The sequence below is a fragment of the Phalacrocorax aristotelis genome, chromosome 8, assembly GCF_949628215.1.
Source record: "Phalacrocorax aristotelis chromosome 8, bGulAri2.1, whole genome shotgun sequence".
Taxonomy (NCBI): domain Eukaryota; kingdom Metazoa; phylum Chordata; class Aves; order Suliformes; family Phalacrocoracidae; genus Phalacrocorax; species Phalacrocorax aristotelis.
The window spans coordinates 20,296,802-20,315,265 of NC_134283.1; the positions used below are offsets into that span (position 1 = coordinate 20,296,802).

General features: G+C 39.3%; 1 protein-coding gene across 8 annotated transcripts in view; it reads right to left on the bottom strand.

Moving 5' to 3' along the window:
* Positions 1 to 968: 968 nt before the first annotated feature.
* The window catches only part of SLC12A4 (solute carrier family 12 member 4), a 50,228-nt gene continuing 32,732 nt past the window's right edge, over positions 969 to 18,464 (bottom strand). For 2 of the 8 annotated variants that reach the window (XM_075101634.1, XM_075101640.1), the window contains 17 exons: positions 18,161 to 18,375; positions 17,045 to 17,209; positions 16,863 to 16,961; positions 14,739 to 14,796; positions 13,145 to 13,319; positions 12,607 to 12,725; positions 12,055 to 12,153; positions 11,563 to 11,682; positions 10,697 to 10,801; positions 9,534 to 9,702; positions 8,248 to 8,443; positions 7,556 to 7,725; positions 7,249 to 7,380; positions 7,041 to 7,148; positions 6,067 to 6,251; positions 3,270 to 3,403; positions 969 to 2,140 (listed from right to left, as the gene is read on the bottom strand). In XM_075101634.1, coding sequence (XP_074957735.1) covers positions 2,049 to 2,140; positions 3,270 to 3,403; positions 6,067 to 6,251; positions 7,041 to 7,148; positions 7,249 to 7,380; positions 7,556 to 7,725; positions 8,248 to 8,443; positions 9,534 to 9,702; positions 10,697 to 10,801; positions 11,563 to 11,682; positions 12,055 to 12,153; positions 12,607 to 12,725; positions 13,145 to 13,319; positions 14,739 to 14,796; positions 16,863 to 16,961; positions 17,045 to 17,209; positions 18,161 to 18,375 — 2,341 coding nt within the window. In that variant the 3' untranslated portion in view covers positions 969 to 2,048. The remainder of the gene's footprint in view (positions 2,141 to 3,269; positions 3,404 to 6,066; positions 6,252 to 7,040; positions 7,149 to 7,248; positions 7,381 to 7,555; positions 7,726 to 8,247; positions 8,444 to 9,533; positions 9,703 to 10,696; positions 10,802 to 11,562; positions 11,683 to 12,054; positions 12,154 to 12,606; positions 12,726 to 13,144; positions 13,320 to 14,738; positions 14,797 to 16,862; positions 16,962 to 17,044; positions 17,210 to 18,160; positions 18,376 to 18,464) is intronic. The other 6 variants (XR_012662058.1, XR_012662057.1, XM_075101639.1 and 3 more) reach the window with 6 other exon arrangements.

An 18,464-nucleotide genomic window follows, 5' to 3' on the forward strand; every position in this document is an offset into this window, starting at 1 on the left:
AGGAATAAGTTTTCACAAGGTTCTTTTATTACGCCTATAAAAGAATGTGTGCAAATAGGTGTTAACTATCATGATTGCTGTACACTTGCATGCTACTACTCAGTCCTCTGAAGATGTAAAAACAGACTCTCTCCAAATAGCTTTATTCCTTCCATTGGTTTTAAAATGTGACTGAAATGAACTGTGGTTTTCAACACCAAAAAAGCAAAGACTGCTGTTAAAAAAATATAATAAAAAATACCCAGTAGAGAGTGCACGCTAGAGCTGTTTCCTGGCTGTTGTCCTGCAGGGATCTTGCACACAGTAGTACCATCATGCTCCCATCAGGTATGTCCTATTTCACAGAGAGAACATACTTAAACTATAAAACTCCTAGAACACGTGGGTTTTTTATTATGTTATTCAACATAAAAGCCTGGAATAGTTCCGCAGATTTCTGTCTCACAGACACATTGGCCATACCATCAGTGAAACGACCAGAAGCAGGGCTCACAGAACGAGTATACCAACCAGCAAGAGCACACAGGTCAGACGAATGTGTCAATCCCCACCCTTCTCCCCATACTACTGATCCATCCCATAGAGGTTAGCTCACACTTGTCCCTGGTCTGGGATTACTGGTCTCCCAGACAGCCAGAAATCTTGAGGGGGTACCAGCTTGTGTGTGTTTCATAGCCTACAGGTACGGAGTTCTACCTGGCTATCACATGCGGTACTAACTCCAGACCCAGGAGCCTTTACTTGCTTAGGCACAGCACCACCAGGCTGCTTTAAGGACTAAGCTGGCACCTCCACAGTGCAGTACTCATGCCCTTTGGGGGAGCACCAACACCTCTCTGCCCCCTTCTCCTCAGACAGTGGATCCACGCACCGGTGCAATGAGCCGAAGCCAGGTGACAGCAGTTCTGAGCAGGGAAAGCCAGGTGGGGTTTTCCTAGGTAACTCACCATAGCACACAGAACAGAGAGTAGGTTCAAAGTGTATGCAACATTTTATTGAAAAAATACGAATGTTCTGTACATAAAGTACAACTCGATGGGCTCGACAAAATGTCCAGAGACTTATTGGCTAATATCGGTCGTCTTGTCTTCTTTTTCCTCTAAGGGCATAAAGCATACAAGGAAGCAGCAGGTCCCCTGTACTTGCGCAAGTGCAATCCCATCGCTGTGCGTGCAGCATAGCACCTGGCTCTGCACACGGGACTCCAACATGCTCAATGTACTTTGATGGATGGTCTGCAAGAAATTTAAAGCATGGAGGAACCTCACAGGACTGGTCCTTCAATCCGCTGATGATTCAAAATTTATTGTGAGATCTCTGTTATCCTAAACAGTCTGCATCTCCGTATCCAATATTTCTGACAAATAAATACAAAAATAAATAGGGATCTGGCCTCACAGAACCTCAAGTCTCAGAAGCAACACAATTTGTAGCAAGCTACATACATAATTTCAACTATATCAACATAATTTATTTAAATCTCTATCAATAAATGTATTAAAAGTATAAATTCTTATCCAATACTAAGAATTTAGTTCTGGAAATAAACCCAGAAAAACAAAGCTTTTTCAGTCCTCTCTTACAATTTAGTGTGCTCTTAGAAAATGCTTCATAGCTGAACTTCAGCAGAAACTAGCTGCTATATAATGCAATTCTATCCCCCAAACCTAATATAAAAAGCTTTTAAAATCTTTTTGAAGTAACTGGCTTCCATGTCTTAACTTTACATACAGTTACTAAAAATACCGCACATAGCAGTGCTGACTAAAAATAGGTTTAGTGTTACAACTACATGCACAAATGCTGGAGTACCAAAGCAGAAACTGAATAACGTGGCAGCTTCACAATTAACGTATGTTGCTAATTGGATGGTGCAGCAATACTGCAATCCCAAAAGATATGTGTGTTGCAAATGGAAAGACAATGAATAGGACTGGATGAGGAGAAAGTTAGGCAAAAAAAACCTTTTTTTCTTCTCCATTTAAAACTGGAATGTCCGTTACCGCCAAGAAGGTAAATGTAGACCAGTGTTAGAAGCTCGTACTAGCTCAGGAGTAAATTGTGATGACTTCTCGGCCACCTCCTCTAACAAGTAGTACTCTCTCCAGACCCTCAGTCAAGACTTCAAGAAACTCCATGTCTGTTTTGGTGAAGTTAAGGACAAAAGAAGCACCAGAACCAAAATACAAAGTGATTAGCCTATGTATTGGTTTATGTGGAAAGGTTTTGGTAGCAGGGAGGCTGCAGGGGCATCCTCTGTGAGATGAGACATGGGGCTGCCCCCATGTTGGGCAGAACCAGTTTCAGCCAGCTCCAAAATGAACCCACCACTGCCCAAAGCTGAGCCCATCAGTGGTGCTGGTGGCACCAGGTTCCATGGTCACACTCCCTCCCAGCTGCTCTCCATGAATACTGAGTGTTTTTTCAGCCCCAGTGGCTCAGCCTGTCCAGGAAATGGTGAAGGAATAAGCATCGTCACCTATAACATCAAGTTTAAAATCTCTCCTGAGCTGTGGTTAAAAACCCCTTGTACAAAGAGTTTTTATCCTTTCTTTGGCCAGCACACTGTTGTGAAACAGATGACACTACTACCTAGATTTAGGAGAAAACAATCGTTTGGTCTGTGATTTGCGACATATATTTTTTGGCACAGGCCAGGGAAAGGCTTGCTTATTGAATGGTATAAACCAAGGCTGAAGAGCAGCTGTGGACAGAGAACAGCAGTGCCAACAGGCTCACCAGATCACAGCCCTCAGCTCAGGCCTTGCTTGGAGGCATGGTGCAGGTATCCCTCTAACTGCTTAAGTACTGTGGGTTTGAATTTTAATCTTAATAGAACATTGCACTTGGAACTAATCTCCCAAATTCTGATGTGTGAGCTATGCCAGAGATACACCCTCTCCTTCAGGACTTCCTGTTCACTCCAGTTCAGACAGTGCCCTGCCCAGAGCACTGGCTGCTGTGAATGCCGCCTTAAACATCTGCTACCCACGACTGAGAAGTAAATTATTTATTAAATTTAATTTATTTAATTAAAGCACATAAAAATTTAGACAAGAGTGATTTTAAACCTACCAGGCTTCCAGAGCAACCACTGGCAACTTATACTTTAAACAATTACTACCTAACAGCCACAAGCCAGTACCCTCCCCTCTCAGTAGACACTTTGTCACATATTACAGCTTGGCAGCATTCGTGGCAAAATGAATTCAAGAGCATGGATTAAGGGAAGATCTTCTATGTGGACCAGGCCTTGCCTGAAAGGATACAGTTTTCATCACCATCAGTATTCTTTGGAGGACCAGGCATGTTGAGGAGAACAAGTCTGGCATCATGGGATCTATTTACAATAACTTCATTTAGCTTCACTGCCGTGTGCATTCTTCGGACATTAGACTGGTTCCTGTAGAAGAAGCACAGTCAGACTGTTAGAAACATGCCTCTGAAAACTGAATTATTAAAACGGCCCTTAAAAGCAGACCTTAAATCTGTGTTAATTGTTGAGTTAAATACCCACTCAACACACAGTAAGAGTTTTCAAACTGAATGACAAAGATAAAAAAGAGATTTCAGAGTTCTTCAGGTACTGCTAGACCATTGATTTTAAGAACCCTGGAGTCAAGTCTCCAGTTTACGAAGCTATACTGCCCTCCAAGAATCATGTTTTATAAGGATGATTTACAGTCTTGCACAAGAAGTTAAAAATGCATTTGCATATGCTCTTGGACTGTGGACACTTGTGACTGCAGAGCCTTCCCTCCTGGAAGCCCTCTCCTGATCCCCTCACTCCCTTGGCAGCACAGACCATGCACCGCTCTGGACTCAGTACCAGAAAACTCTCTCTCAGGCACCCATCAGAACAGAGTAGGAGACTGGCACCGTTGCATTCAGCCCACGCTTCTCATGAGTGCACTTGTCTTTGTGTTGAAGAGCAGTTGACATCTCCAGAGAATGCCTGGTTTCCTGCGGATTCCTAGGCTGGAACGCAGCCTACAAATGGCTGGATGTATGCCTGCTTATGGGGATCTTCCAGTGTACAGTATTTTTAACCTTCCTTTCAGCTGGAAAGTAATCAACCTCTCTGCCTGGCTATTTGCAAGAAAAACTTACGACCCAAGTATCTTTAAAATCTCAATCATGCTTTCAAATTTGAGTAGCCACTTGGTTCAAAAGTTATGGGAGAGGAGGGAATAGATGCAGCATGGTCTCATAAGTCTCTGCTTCTTAAGAATTCAGGCTAAGAGAGGTAACAGGATTAATTATTCAGAAGGTATCATCACAAAATAACATCTTTTTATGCAGTAACGGAACTAGAAGTATTCTTTGGGGAGTCTGAGCCAGGGAATCTTTCCTTCCTATGGGAAATGAACCATTATTTTGGTAACATAAAAGGAAAAACAATACAGAAATAGACTTCTCGAAGGGAGAATATATTTGCAGCTTTGAGGATTTTCCACTTGGTTTTTTTCCCCCTTCATTTTAATATATTAAAAACAAGCATTAGGAGAAACGAACCAAATAAGAATCTGTAGTTTGGTTAATTCAGCTTTAGATGTTATGAGTGAAAGTCTTCAGTAACCTTGCTGCTCTTCCAAATATTTAGGTTTGCAAAGAAATACTTTCAATATACAGAAAATAGAAGATGCAATGGTAAGAATAATGTTTATTATACTAACACCACAATTTACCCACTTTGAATTACCTCTCTGTTATTTCATGTTTTTTATTTAATTTAGAGCAAGGACATCCTCTGTCTTCACCACGTCGGTTTCAGAAAGCCAGGGACAACACAGAGGCCAGATTATGTTTACAGGAAGCGAGGAAGAAACCAGCACCAGCAACAATATACTGTTACTGACTGTGGAGAGTTTTGGAAAAGTAATTGAAAAATAAAGGCCTGGTATTCTCTGAAGTGACATTTAAAATTGGCATCTCCCCAGTGATCTGAAGGTGTAGGCTGTCAGAAAGGGTTTGTTTAGTGTCCAGAAATGGCCAGACATAACATCGTAGCAGTGTTGTGGAACCAGAGCTTCTCTAAATGAGTGGTGTTTCCCACTTCTTGTGTCATGCTCGCCTTAAGAAAATAGGTTCAGGCCTGCAATTGTTTTCTATCCTTAGTTGTTGTTAGGACAACTCTTGGAGTTTGTTACATGCTATTTATAAATATACTTAGCTTAAGTGGCTAATCCTACTCTCTTTAAAAACTTTGCTAGGACTGCTCAACTCTAACTCCTTTTCTTCCATAATTACATGTAGTTTTCCTGCTTTTAGTTGAGAAAATGAAGCCTTCCCTCTCAACCATCTTAATGTACTTCTAAGTTAAATAACAAACTTACAAGTTTTCCCACTCTCTGAAAGCATGGAAGAGGAAAAAGTACAGGTAGTTAACACCAAATTCAGCAGAATTTCTACAGTATATAAACTATGTATGATTCATCCTAAACCAGATTTGGATTCTCAATGATTTATTAGGAAGAAAAATCTACAAATTTGCCAAGTACACAAAGCTGAGTGAGTGAACTCTTTGTGTAAGATGTAGTAGAGTCACAGGAGATCCACATCTTTTTAAACAAAGCCACAAATACAGCTTTACTTGTAGCTATTCAAGGTAATACTAAGGCAGTTGTTAGGTATCAGCGCACCTTCAACAGCAAGTCTGTCTTAGACGGTCTTATCACACACGTATTCTATTCACAGTCATTCATCATCAATTCAACAGCTTCTTCCTTGCTGTGTTAAACATCCCACTACACATTAGATCTGTGAAATTATCAGTCTGGTTTTTAATTGTGTGTTTTGTTGAGATATTTGGAAGACAGGAGGAAAGTTATAATAGGATTTAATGGCTCCAACTTAGAATTTGACTATACCAAGCAAAATATTGAGGGACGTGTGCCATGTTTAATTGGTTAGAGATTTTTCAGGAGGCTAACTGCTGTCTTCAGTAGTCAGATCTCAATGTTTATTGCACAAGTCTAAGCCTAGGATTAGGAGACAAAAGATAATAAAAGCACAGCACATCTAGAGTTTCAGGAGGTGCAAGCTGTTGACTCTGACAAGACTCACGGCTTAATGCTGATGAGATCTCTAAAGCTTCCCACAGCACTGCCTCGGTTCCGCTTCTCAGCATCACATTTCTCTTTTGTCCAGGTCATCTGGATGTTCTCAGGAACTGGGTCCCCCTCATCTTCTTCATCTGAGTAGAGGCTCTCTAGACGTGCTATTGAATGTCTGTCCTTTACCAGCTGAGCCTAAAGGGCACATGAGTGACACAGTGAACTCGGAGACTTTCTTTTATGTTCTCTGGTTCTGTTTAAGCAACGAAAGACTTTTTGTTCCATTGTATCCTTTATTTTGTACAGTCAATTTAGTATTTAGGACAGCTCTGATACCAAGCATCTGCCCTAGCCAATAATCTTACATACCAAGCTGACTTTAAACAGTTTTGACAGGTGTAAGCTGTGCAGAATTTGGACTAAGAGAGGCCTGTATCTATAGAAGAGAAAAAGACGTCTAGCCCACATCATGACATGGTCTGAACAAAATTGACAACAACAAAAAACTTGGACAAACACATACAGAAAAATTAGATCATCTGCACCCTTCATAGCTACATTTCTTAACAGTCCAAACTGGAATGAAATCTTCAGTAGGAAAACAGGATATGCTATAAATTGGGACAAACCCCAGACATCCCATATAAAGCAAAAACAAGGTTAAGGAAGGGAAAAGACTTATATCCTCAAGTCATCAAGTATCATTTACATCACAAAGGGGAACACAAATCATTTCTACAGCATATATGCTGCCATCATTTTCCCCTAAAACAAGTAATTTCTAGCATGGTTTTCCAAGTACAGCCAGGCTATTCAATGACTCGTGCAATTCTGGGAAACAAAAAAGCTACACTAAAAGTATTTCTTTACATCTTTAGAACACAGGAGTTAAATTTAAGCAGCAGCTATATAAAACACTACCAGGAAGGCACTTTATGTCATCCACCTCAGCAGCCCATAGCCAATCAACCACAAATTACATACCTCCCTTTCCCTCTCTGTTTTTGTCAGCCTCATTTGCCTCAGCATCTGAGATCTCTGTTCCATCATAAGAGTTCTCTCATAAGTATATGCTGAGATATCACTATTGTGCTGCAGAAATAAGAAAAAAAATATACTGTGCTTGTAATCAAGTTATAGCCAAATACCACCATGTGCATCATAAAAAGAAAAATGGGCTCAAACCTCTTACCATTTCTACAACTTCTACCTCTGCCTCTATTCGGAGTTGATAGAGGAAAGTAGCCAAGTCCTTCTTCATTTGGATGCTGTTATCATCCATCTGCGCTACAGTAAAAATTCTCATTTTGCATTTTCTCCAAACCTGGTGAGGGAACACAAACTTACAGTACTTGAACCAATAATATTTTGCTCTGTGAAACAGAAATTTATCAATATATCTAGTCCCGTTTATCAACACAGGCTCTGCTACTAGACCTGTTGTCTTTAATGCACACAGAAGTAGGTGGGTGACAAACATCCTGTGGCTAGCTCCTTACTTTGTGCTGTTTGAGAAGAAAAGGAAGCAACATCAACATGCCTCCATCATGCACAATCCACCACACGTCAATGTTGCCTTCATTGTAACGCTCATGGTTGCTGGGGTAGAATGACACATTTTTGGGAACCAGCAGTGCCAGGTGGGCTGCAGTCGTGCAGCGAACAGTACCTGCCCGAAAGGGGAAGAACAGTTACTTGCAATTCTGCAAGAGTGATCTATGGTAAAAAAAGTTACTCACCAAGCAAATGTCAGAAAACCGTAAGTCACTGCTTACATAAAGTATGCACAGCAAGGCTTGTATAGACAGGCCAGACCAAATGACAAAGCTAGGATAAAGCGGACTGACAGGAACGCAAGTCCTATTTCATGTTTGAAATAAAAGCAGCAATCTTCAAAGCTAAGTATGAGGAGAAAGCATCTGCTCTGTTCTAGTCTGCCTGTGTTAAGTAACTGGACCACAGGGGAAGGAGAGACACACCAGCAAGGAGTGCTGGCTCCAGTAGTGAAGAGAGATGCATAGGTTAGGACCAATGAAAGGACAGAGACTGTCTAGGAAACAAACAATAGCTTGCCATAAAAACAGTATCTCTCAAATCCGTAATTTCTAAGCACTCACTAGACATGAATTTTAGCTGCTAGATCATCATCTCTGTTCACAACATTTGATCACATGGAACCTTTAAAGCTCACCTATGAATGTCTTCCATGACCTGGGATCTTCACTTTGCCTCCAGCCATACGGCCATCCCAAAACCACCGTATTATGTTTCATGCCACCCAGCCCACAGGACTGGATCAAGTGGGCAATTCCTTCTCGAACTTTATTGGCTACAACTACTTGACAAAAGCCTTTCACCTTCTCAATGTCCATCATATTCTTGATAGTCTGCAACACAGACAAGGACAAACCTCACAACCAAAAGGAACTCTATTTCTCTATTGTGTGATTACAATGTAAATTCCAGGTTCACACGTCCACAGGTAAAACACATTTCAAAGCAAAGTTCTGCTCATCCAACTTCCTTAATAAAAAGAAAATACCCACTAACTGTGAATAATACTTGTTTATAACACACACAGTTCCCTTCCAAAGATAATTATTTCTAACAGATTTTTTTTTTGTTTGTGCTATAAGCTCTTATTCACAGCAGTAGTTAGTGGTATCTGTGCTACTATCTCACTTCCCATTTTCTAATCCTAAAACACTCACCTTTTTAAACCCAAGGTTAATTAACTTCATTCGCATTTCCAGGTTCAGATTTCTATGTAACATGCTGTGTTATTACATTCAATTTACAAATAGGAGCACCAACCCCCCCCCACCTATCAAGAATACCATACTCTTTATTTGTTTAAAAACTAAACAAACTTGGTCAACACGTAGGCCTATGAATTAATTTTCCTTTTACAACAGTTTTCCTGTATAAACAGCCTCCAGGGAAGAAATCACCAGTGTGTTGATACTATACAGATGTAAACAGGGCTATGATGTCATGTTTACATAGTGAGGAAGATTAAATGATTTATTAACAAATTTTCAGGAGCATCCTTCAATGCTTTTTGTAATAAATTTATCACCACACTGAAAGAGACACAGAACATTTGCTAAGGTTGTAATAACTGACAGTTATTGAAATGTTTCGTGGTATGTTCAGAAAACTAAACAGTCGTCTTCTCTCCATCAGTCAGCATACATAAACTTCTGTAGTAATTATTTTTTAAAAATTAAGACAGTTTTATGCAGTTAGGCTGTTTACACAAGTTGCAAGCATTGATATTATTATACTCCCAAAGCCACAACTGGCAGCTGAAACATGTTCGCAAGCCCTTTACTGAACAGCTGTAGTACTATTCAACTAGTCCTGTACTTCATGGAAGCCTTCCTGATACGCTTTTTTCAATGTATGATTATGAAACTTTTAAGTTATCTACCCACTCACCCCTTTGTACTTTAGGAATTTGTTTAAGACACCAACCTGTTCAGCAGCCTGGGCTTCTCCATAAGTTTCCAAGAAATTCCCTTGGATCACTGATCCTATGATAGTCAAACCTTTGCCAGCTTTCAGCTGAGATGCAAATGTTAACAATCTAGGGTATTTTACATGCAAATCTTCATCAAGTTTCAGAAGCACCAGCAACTGAGGCCTGGAGAAAATAAAAAAGGGAATGTATTTTTTTACTAAGGCTTTAACAAAAGCACTTCTAAAAAACTGCCTCTCTCATCACTTTAATTGTGCTTGAATATGAACTCTGAATCAGTACATTCTTTCTGTATCTCACATATTAAAAGGGTTTTAATTAACATTGTATTTCTCTTGATTCAAAGCAGATGTGAAGCATTGTGGGAATTCTGCTGCTGCATTGGTTTGACAGTCATAAAACCTGTTCACAAGCTTAAGAGGCTTGTATTAGTGTTTTATTTACATGGTTGATTTCCCAGGTTGTTCTTAGTACTGTTAGAGCACACACTGTGTTCCTACTGTAAGGCCGTCCTTCCACATCTAGCTGGATACTTGTGCCATTAATATTTTCATCTAAACACAGATCCCACCCGCTTTCTGTCCCTTAAGGTATTGCTACACATCAATTCAATTATTTTCTCTCCTAAACTATGGTTGAGCAAGTATAAAAAGATTTATAGAAGTTTTTCTTCAGTAGATTCCTAGTCCTTTTGTACAGAGCCTACGAGTTGTGCAATGCATAACTGAGAGAAGGGTTCTTGCCCACTTAATGTGTCTTCAACACACAAAGCCAGAGGGAGAAATGTTGGCCACTGTTCTGGTTTTTAATCCTAGAATGACAGCAGTGACTTCTTTGTGGCCCGAGTGCAAGTTACCATGGGCCTCTGGATCTCTTTACTCAGAGATCTCCACAGTTTCCCCAAGTTCTAATTCTGAATTCACTAATTTTTTGATTAAAGATCCAAGGGACACAAAAGTTCTGCCTATTTAGGGCCCACCCAGCAGGGTTTGAGCAGCGACAAGGCAGCTTATCTCAGACTCAACACTTGGTTTTTTAATATTCTGGGCATTTAAATTCATTCACACAGACCAAAAGCATCTTGTTTGGAGTCCAGTTTAATTCCTTAAGTGTAAGTAGATAATCATGACAGTGCATTTTATTAGTCTAAAATCAGTACCTCCAGTTCTTTGTGTGTGGAGGGCCCTCCTCCAGTCTGAGTAAGGCATATCTTGCTGCACTGAGTGAAAGACCCCGGATGCCATCACCCCATTCCTTCTCTGCACTGTGAAGAACACACGATTTAGCCAACATGGTTTCATGAGCGTTTAATTGCACACTTAGAGTCATGCTAGAGAGAAATCATTACCTTATAATGAGTTTAAATAATGTGATACATAGCATGCATCACATGTATATTTGTTATTTGTACATGTACGTCTGTGATACCTACCACGTATCATGACAGAAATGCAAATGTCTCAGTAAAATGTGTACCACAACGCTGTGGTACCACAATACATTCTGTGTTTAATTTGTAACCAACGCTCCACTACAGAGAACGCTTCCCAAGCATATACTGGCATTTCAATACCTGATTAGTTAAAATTAAGTCATACAGACATACTACAGCCTGACTCCATCAGATATTAATCACCTCCAGCAACCTAAAGTGCAGATTCACCTTTTCAAGGACTGTTTTAGAGAGACCTTTGCACCAGGTAAGCTGGAATAAGATGACTGCCCTCAGGTGTTCAGGGCCTGAGGTAATTAAGTGTCTCAGACAGCAGAAGGGTAGATCCCAGCCAGGGTTTCTGCTTCCTGTGACCCTCAAGTTTCACCAAACACCTTCAGAGGCTTAATAAAACGCTTCAGGGGCTTTTGTTTAGCACTGAGACAGTAAAACAAGTTAAAAATGAACTAATAAGGGGAGTCCTCTAAGTCATATCTCTGGACAGTTCCTTCTCCAAATGTGAAGCCTAGAGATAATTAATAAAACATAGACCCAATCTCCTTCCTACCCTTTTCTATCCAGTTAATACTTACCCTTGGTATTCAATGTACTTGTAAATCATGCCTGCAATAAGCATAGCTACCAAAGCGTAATACCAAGATGAAATGAACATCAGTGCCAGGCAAATACTCATGCCTAAAAAAGAGAGGGCCCTGCAATGAAAAGCAAAGATATTACTGAGTAGTGGGGTAGAAAAGCTTAAAAACAAGTCAATTATTCTCTTGCTCTTTTTTTTTTTTTTTTTTTTTTTTAAATTGTTTATTCTGAACTGGCAGTGAAAGTAAAGCTTCCAATGAATCTCCCCAGTCCCCAGCAGTTTTAGTATCCTGTTGTTGGAACGAAATTCTTATACCATTAAATATCTGGGTCTGGTCTACCACGAATATTATTGCATTGATGTACTCTTGTCTAGAACTAATATACAGGGAAATAAAAGATGCCCACAACCCTCACAGACAATGTTCCTCTAAAACCCACACTGTTGTTTACAGACCAGGCATTGAGCGTGCTGGCCTTTTGCTTACCAGTGATAGTATTTAAATCGGGGCCGCCAGTTTGGAGTTCTAAGAAGTGTTTGCACTGCACATGCTAGATTAACAAAGAGGTAGCACATCAGGAAAAACCTGCAGAAGCAAAAAAAATTGCAAAACCTTTTAGCACACATATTTATAGATTCTGGCATGTATTATAATCACTTGAGTGATTTACAGTCAAAATACGGCTGCCCTGTCACATGTGACTACCCCTCTGATTTTTATTAGCCTGAACTATAAGTATAAAGTAGTTATAACAGTTTTTCTAATCAAGTTAGACCAAGTTAGGTCTATCCACAACATCAACACTATCTTTGTTCTGGAGAATACTCCAGAGCAGAAACAAACAGATTTGCATGTAGAGCCTAGAGTCAGAGAATTTGTGGAAATAATAAAAGTGGAACTCAGGCTCCAATAATCTGCTTTACTGGTTTAATATATGGTTTTGAAAGACAATCAAATTAGCAAAACGTAAAAGTATCCCCCTTTGCCCGCTCCCTCCCTTTTTTTTTTTTCTTAAATAGCAACCACCCTATTTCTTACATTGAGAGAATTGGGGCCACCATGTCAAGCGAAGCAATAAGGATTCCCAGCTCAGCAATTAATGCTGTTAACAGAAGAGCCCATGTCGGTTCACCATTTGCTTTTCCATGACCAAAAACCTGAACAAACAGAAACATTAAGCATATCTTCCAAGTATTTCATAAGGTTATAATGGAAGAAAAAAAAAATAATTACATTGTAAAAAACAATAGTAATTTTCCTAAATACTTGTTTCTGTAGAGCAAGGAGTCAAATTATTCTAATGGCTTCCTGTGCTTCACTGAATTAGATGTTGGACTTCTTCATAAAATTACCATATATGTCTTTTCATACTCTTTAAAATTATTCCTACTTTTTAACAAAAAAAAAAAACCACAAAGCCTTAAAGTAAAAAAAAAAAAATTGACCTTCACTTCAATGTTGGGCAAACTAGGGAAAATAAATCTGATTTCCAAGAGCATAATGTCAAATAGCTGTTTGTTACTATGTACAGAATGCCCTTTTTTTTTTTTCTTTTTTTTAAACAGGACGTACGAACCCAGAGGAAAGGAATGATGTTGTCCTTTGCTATCGCCTGCAGCAGCCGGGGTGCTCCGGTAAGGCTCTGTAAACCTGCTCCACAGGTAGAGAAGAAGGATCCTATCACAATGACCCATGGTGAGGGCCACGAAAGGGTGCCCACCACTAAGTTCCTGTTCACTGCATCGCCGTACCTGCAGAGAGGAATAGTGAGACATTCATATTCAAAGGAGTATTCTGACATTCAAGTTGGGATTTTTGGGTTGGTTTGAAGATGTCATTTAAATATTATTAAATATTACATATTTTCTTGATCAGGAAATGTAGGAAGTAGTAAACAATCTAAGGTACTTTTGATACACAGGTAGAAAGTGTCTACAGCCTGATTTCAGCAATTCAGAGACTTTCTTTTGATTGTATATCATAAAACTCTTATGTTATTATCACAACATTATTTTCCACTTTCACCCAGAAAGATGCGGTTCTTAGCAACATAAGTTTGATGTTTAAAACACGCAACACAATCCAGTATCAGACAACCCTAGGAAGACTTTGGGTTTTTTTTTCCCAGGTGGTTCGTTTGGTTTGTTTGTGCGTTTTTTCTCAGACAATTATATGCACAAGCACTTCACTGCTTGTCCACTGGAAAGAGCCCATCAACGCGAGGGAAGCTGTCAGAAAAAACACTTGTAGACTCTGGCACTGGGAACACTGTTACTGGGTTTACAGACAGAAATGTTTGATACTAATAATCCGAGGGTGGAGATAACCAAATACCAAACTTTGTCCAGTTATGGATGTCTGGTTGCATTTCTTAATTTGGTTTCTATGCAAGAAAATCCTCCCAAATGATATGAGGAAATACTTCTTCCCATGAAAACCACTATGAGCAATACAACACATACAGATATAGATGTGTGCTATCTGCCTGTTCTTTAAGATTTTTCATTGGCATAGGTCTGGGAATGTACGTTATACTGGTCATTGACTTAGGTGACCGTGGTCAGCAAGCACAAGAAAGATTAGAGCAACTTTGCAAGCTATCTGCTATCATACTGTAGACTGAAATAATTTCAGTTATTTGGCATACACTACTGACGTCACCAGTACTTTTACAAAAATTAGTAGTAGTACCTCAGATGGCAATGAAGCCAGAAAAGTCTTCAGAGAGTAATTCTGCCAAACTCAGTAATTAACAGAAAGAGGACCAACTACTGAAGCAAAAAATTAAAGTTCATTTGGAGAAAGAAAAAAAAAAAAGGATGGGGGGAGGGGAAGAGATAATTTTTGTTGGTTTGTATCTTTCTTATCCAGGGAAGAGAATGAAAACAATGAAATCTATAGGTTACTGTTAGGGATCTGATCTTTGAATGAGTACCCCTGGAAACTGAAAAGGGTATGTCAACAGAAGACAAAACAGGCTTGGGGGGGTGGGGGTGTCATGGGGGAGGAATTAGGACACAGGATGGAAAATCTGTATCAAATTAAATACAAGAAGATTCCCAAAAGACTGTTTAGAATTTACATACAAATATGGTTTAAAAGGTACCCAGAAGTAAAAGCCAAAAAAGCGGAGCGGGGAGGAAGGAGAACATTAAAGCAGTTAAACTTACTTATCTCTCAGGACTACACCTTCTATGCAGGCTCCAAATAACAATACACAACTGAAGTCTTGAGTACAGAGTGTGCTAAGGAAGTAGGATTTATTTAAACATGGCAGATGAAAACAACCGTAGCAAGAAGTACTGTGGAAAATTCAACATGTGCCTCTGTCCTACAGCATTTGCACTGCAGCAACTCCATAAGTACATGGCAAAGCTGGTGAATAAATTAATGCCTTGCTGCCCATACATACCTTCTCATAGAATAATAACTTTGTCACTTTAATAAGTTTCAATTTTTAAAAAAAATTGTTTTAAATATTAAGATAAAGGAGATCTTCAGACACAGAAGGAGAGAAAAAGAGATATTTTAACATCAGCCTTTGTTCTATACTAGCAGATAAAACTGACGTTTACATATAAAATTATTTCCTTTGTAGTTATTTGGAACATACAGCAAACAATTACCTTGCACCTTCTCATTTTGTGGTCTCTGATGGCATTCACATCACCAAGAAGTCTTTGACTATTGGGTTTCATATTAAACTGCACTACTACTGCATGAAGGAGTACAAAATACTTCAGGTTTTTTGGATCTGGCATTCCAGCAAAGTTTTTTGATCTTGTAATTTAAGTTGACAGGAATGGTTAAATCCTAAACTCTACCATCTAACCCTGAAATGCAATTGTAAAATACAGACAGTAATAAAAGGGGAAACATTGACAACTCCTAAGAATGATGATGTAAGCCATCCACTGGGTGGCGTACTGATATCTAGGTATAAAGTTACCCACCACAAAATAAGTTTTGAACTGCAAATATTTTAACACTAGCACTGGGGGTTATGGCTGTGACCTGTTTTAATGTTTATTACATTCACAGGAAATGTGGACTTCCTGGTACAGAGTCAGTTCCCACAGTAACATCTGGAAAAGGCTGCACTCCTAAGAAGCTGGGACAAGTGAGCTGGGATCCTGATTCAGAGCTTGGCAAGGTTTGGCAAAAAACAGGTTCAAAACTGGGTGCTATTTATTCAGAAAGCTCTTACAAAGAAGTTTCGAAGTCTTTGGTCATATTAATTGCCTTTTTTTTTTTAAGTCTCCTATGGTGATAACTTGTAGTTTAGGGCACCCACAGCTAGCTGAAGCTGAAAGACCTTGTCTTCATCTCTTCTCTAGCAGCAGAGATTAAGACAGTTTCTTCTAAGCAAAGCTCCTGTGGTCCTACGCCCTGAAGCATTTAACCACAAACAAAACCCAGCAACTTCAACTGGGACAAAGGCTGTTCCTCTGAACACACACTCAGCACCTAGAAATCTGGTATGAGGAACATTCTCATTTTCTGCAAATTAAATACTCCAGTCTCAGTGGAAACAAGCAGGAAACAAGGAGTCATTCACAGCTACGTGGAGCTCACTACTGAGCACAGTGTTTGTTCCACGCATGACAGCCGGGGATGTGTCTAAGCATCATGGAACAGCATTAAATCAGATGACTGTGTTAAAAATCAAGGGGAAAAAAAAGAAAAAAACAAATACAGCCACATAAGATGATCTTGTTTCACTAACTTCAAAATAAATACCTAAATTCATTGGTACTAGTGAGCAGCTGACTCTACACATAAACCTTCCTCATGCCCCAAAAAAACACCCCAAACCTCTTGGGGAACACCTAGTCTAATTTCTAACTCTAGTTTATATTGCACTAAAACGTTCAAGAAAGCATACACTCCTCAATGTCACTGAAACTAAAAGACATTTTTTTCTTTTTTAAGGAACTGAAAGTTATGATCTCTCCCATTTAAAGCCTTCCCTCATCTTAATGGTACACTGCATCCTAAAAAATATATACCTGTATTCCACCAGCCTGAAAAGCTATAGACCATCGCATAGCAAAGAAGCAACAGAAATGCAAAAGAACAAAACAAAACAACAACACAAAATGAGGGATGGAAAACAACAGGACAAAATTCCAATGCTTTCAGCTCAAGGACTGTTTGGGGCTTTTTTCACCACTGATCAGCCATACTCCCACTGGTAATTTAGTTACCTGAAGGCAGTTCCACATATCAGATACACAGTCATTCATCTGAGTCACTTACAGCGTGCCAGGACTCTACTAATTTTGAAAGGATACAGACTAGTGATGTGGTGACAATAGCAAGAATTGTCCCAACAGGAATGGATTTCTGTGCATCTTTGAGGTCCCCTGATCTGTTTGAACCAGCCATGATACCTGAAAATACATTTTGGATGTAAGATCAAGGGAGAGAAGAAAGCTCAGAGATCCAAGATGCCCTCTTGTCCCAGTATCCTCACCAGTCACTGAAGGGAAGAAGATGCCAACCAGCACCATGAATGAAGTAGCTATATCTGAAAGCACATATAGATGGAGGTTGTTCTTCTGGCCTGCTACATCAACAGAAGGGTGGTGTGCTTTCTCTAGTATCTCCCCCTTCTCCAAGTAACTGCTCCATAAGTTGTCTTCACACCACAGAAAAGAAAAGCATGTTTCAGTTCAAACCTGTTCTCATTATAATGTGTCTACACTGAAGATTACAAAAACAATTCATGCAATTCAGTGATCAACACAAATTAATACATATACAAGTTTCATGAAAGAAAATTTATATTGCATGCTTTCAGGGGATTGGTAACAAAATAAATAAATACGTATGAATAGGCTACAGAAGTCTGAGCACCTTTTTTCCTTTAATATTACTAAATGTAACATTCTTTTAATGTCATACCTATTTTAACTCCGATAAATACATGAAATATTTTTAATGAACCACCATACCCACACATAGTAGCTCAGAGAATCCAAAGCAGCAATATTGACCAGCTTTCTAAATATAAATGGATTTGTTCTTTAGACAGTTGAAGAATTACAGAATTATATGGGTGGTATTTGAAATTTCACTAATAAATGCTGAGTCCATTTTAGAAACTAGACTAGGCTAGGGTTTCTGTGAGAACGGGAACCTTAGGCACTCAGCACCTGCACAAAGCAACAGCTCTCCGGAGTTTGTTTCAATAATGAACACTTTTCAAGAGTGGGCAAAGAAGGAAGTAAACTTTTTATACAAGTACTCTTATCTTTCAGGATATAATCTTAACCTGCCTCAAATGCAGAGTCATAGATCCACAGAGTTCTGAAAAATTTCCATAACTTACTCCTGTTAGTACAGCTCATTATTATAGCTGACTGTCTGCTGAAATTATGAGATGTACAAAGCAAATTTAACCAATTTTACCAGACACAAGTACTGTACCAGGACAAAAGTGCCATCTACTCTTTTCAAAGATTGTAAGACTTGGTTTTCTTTATTACATTTCTTCAGTCCCTCTTTCTTAACCAGCAGGGAGCAATTCAACCCATTTTAACTGTTCAGCATGCCACCTCCTTAAGGGAAAAAAAATATTCTATGATACCTTTTAAAATGCCACTAGCAGCTCCTGGAATTCCTGCTATCTCAGAAACATTGTTCATTATGAAATACTCATCACAGTTCTCAGTGGTTAAGTTTGTATTGTGGCAGAAGAGCTCCCAAAGCTTCGAGGCCACAGTAATGTTGTCCTTAACTATGGTTTTGGCACAAACATCAAACTGATCTCTTGACAAAGTCCTGTTGCCCAACATGCAAATCCTGAAGGGAAACATGAAAATCAATGTTATTATATGGTACCAGGAAAATGAAATCTGCCCTTCCCCATAATTCTTCTTTCGTATCATGGA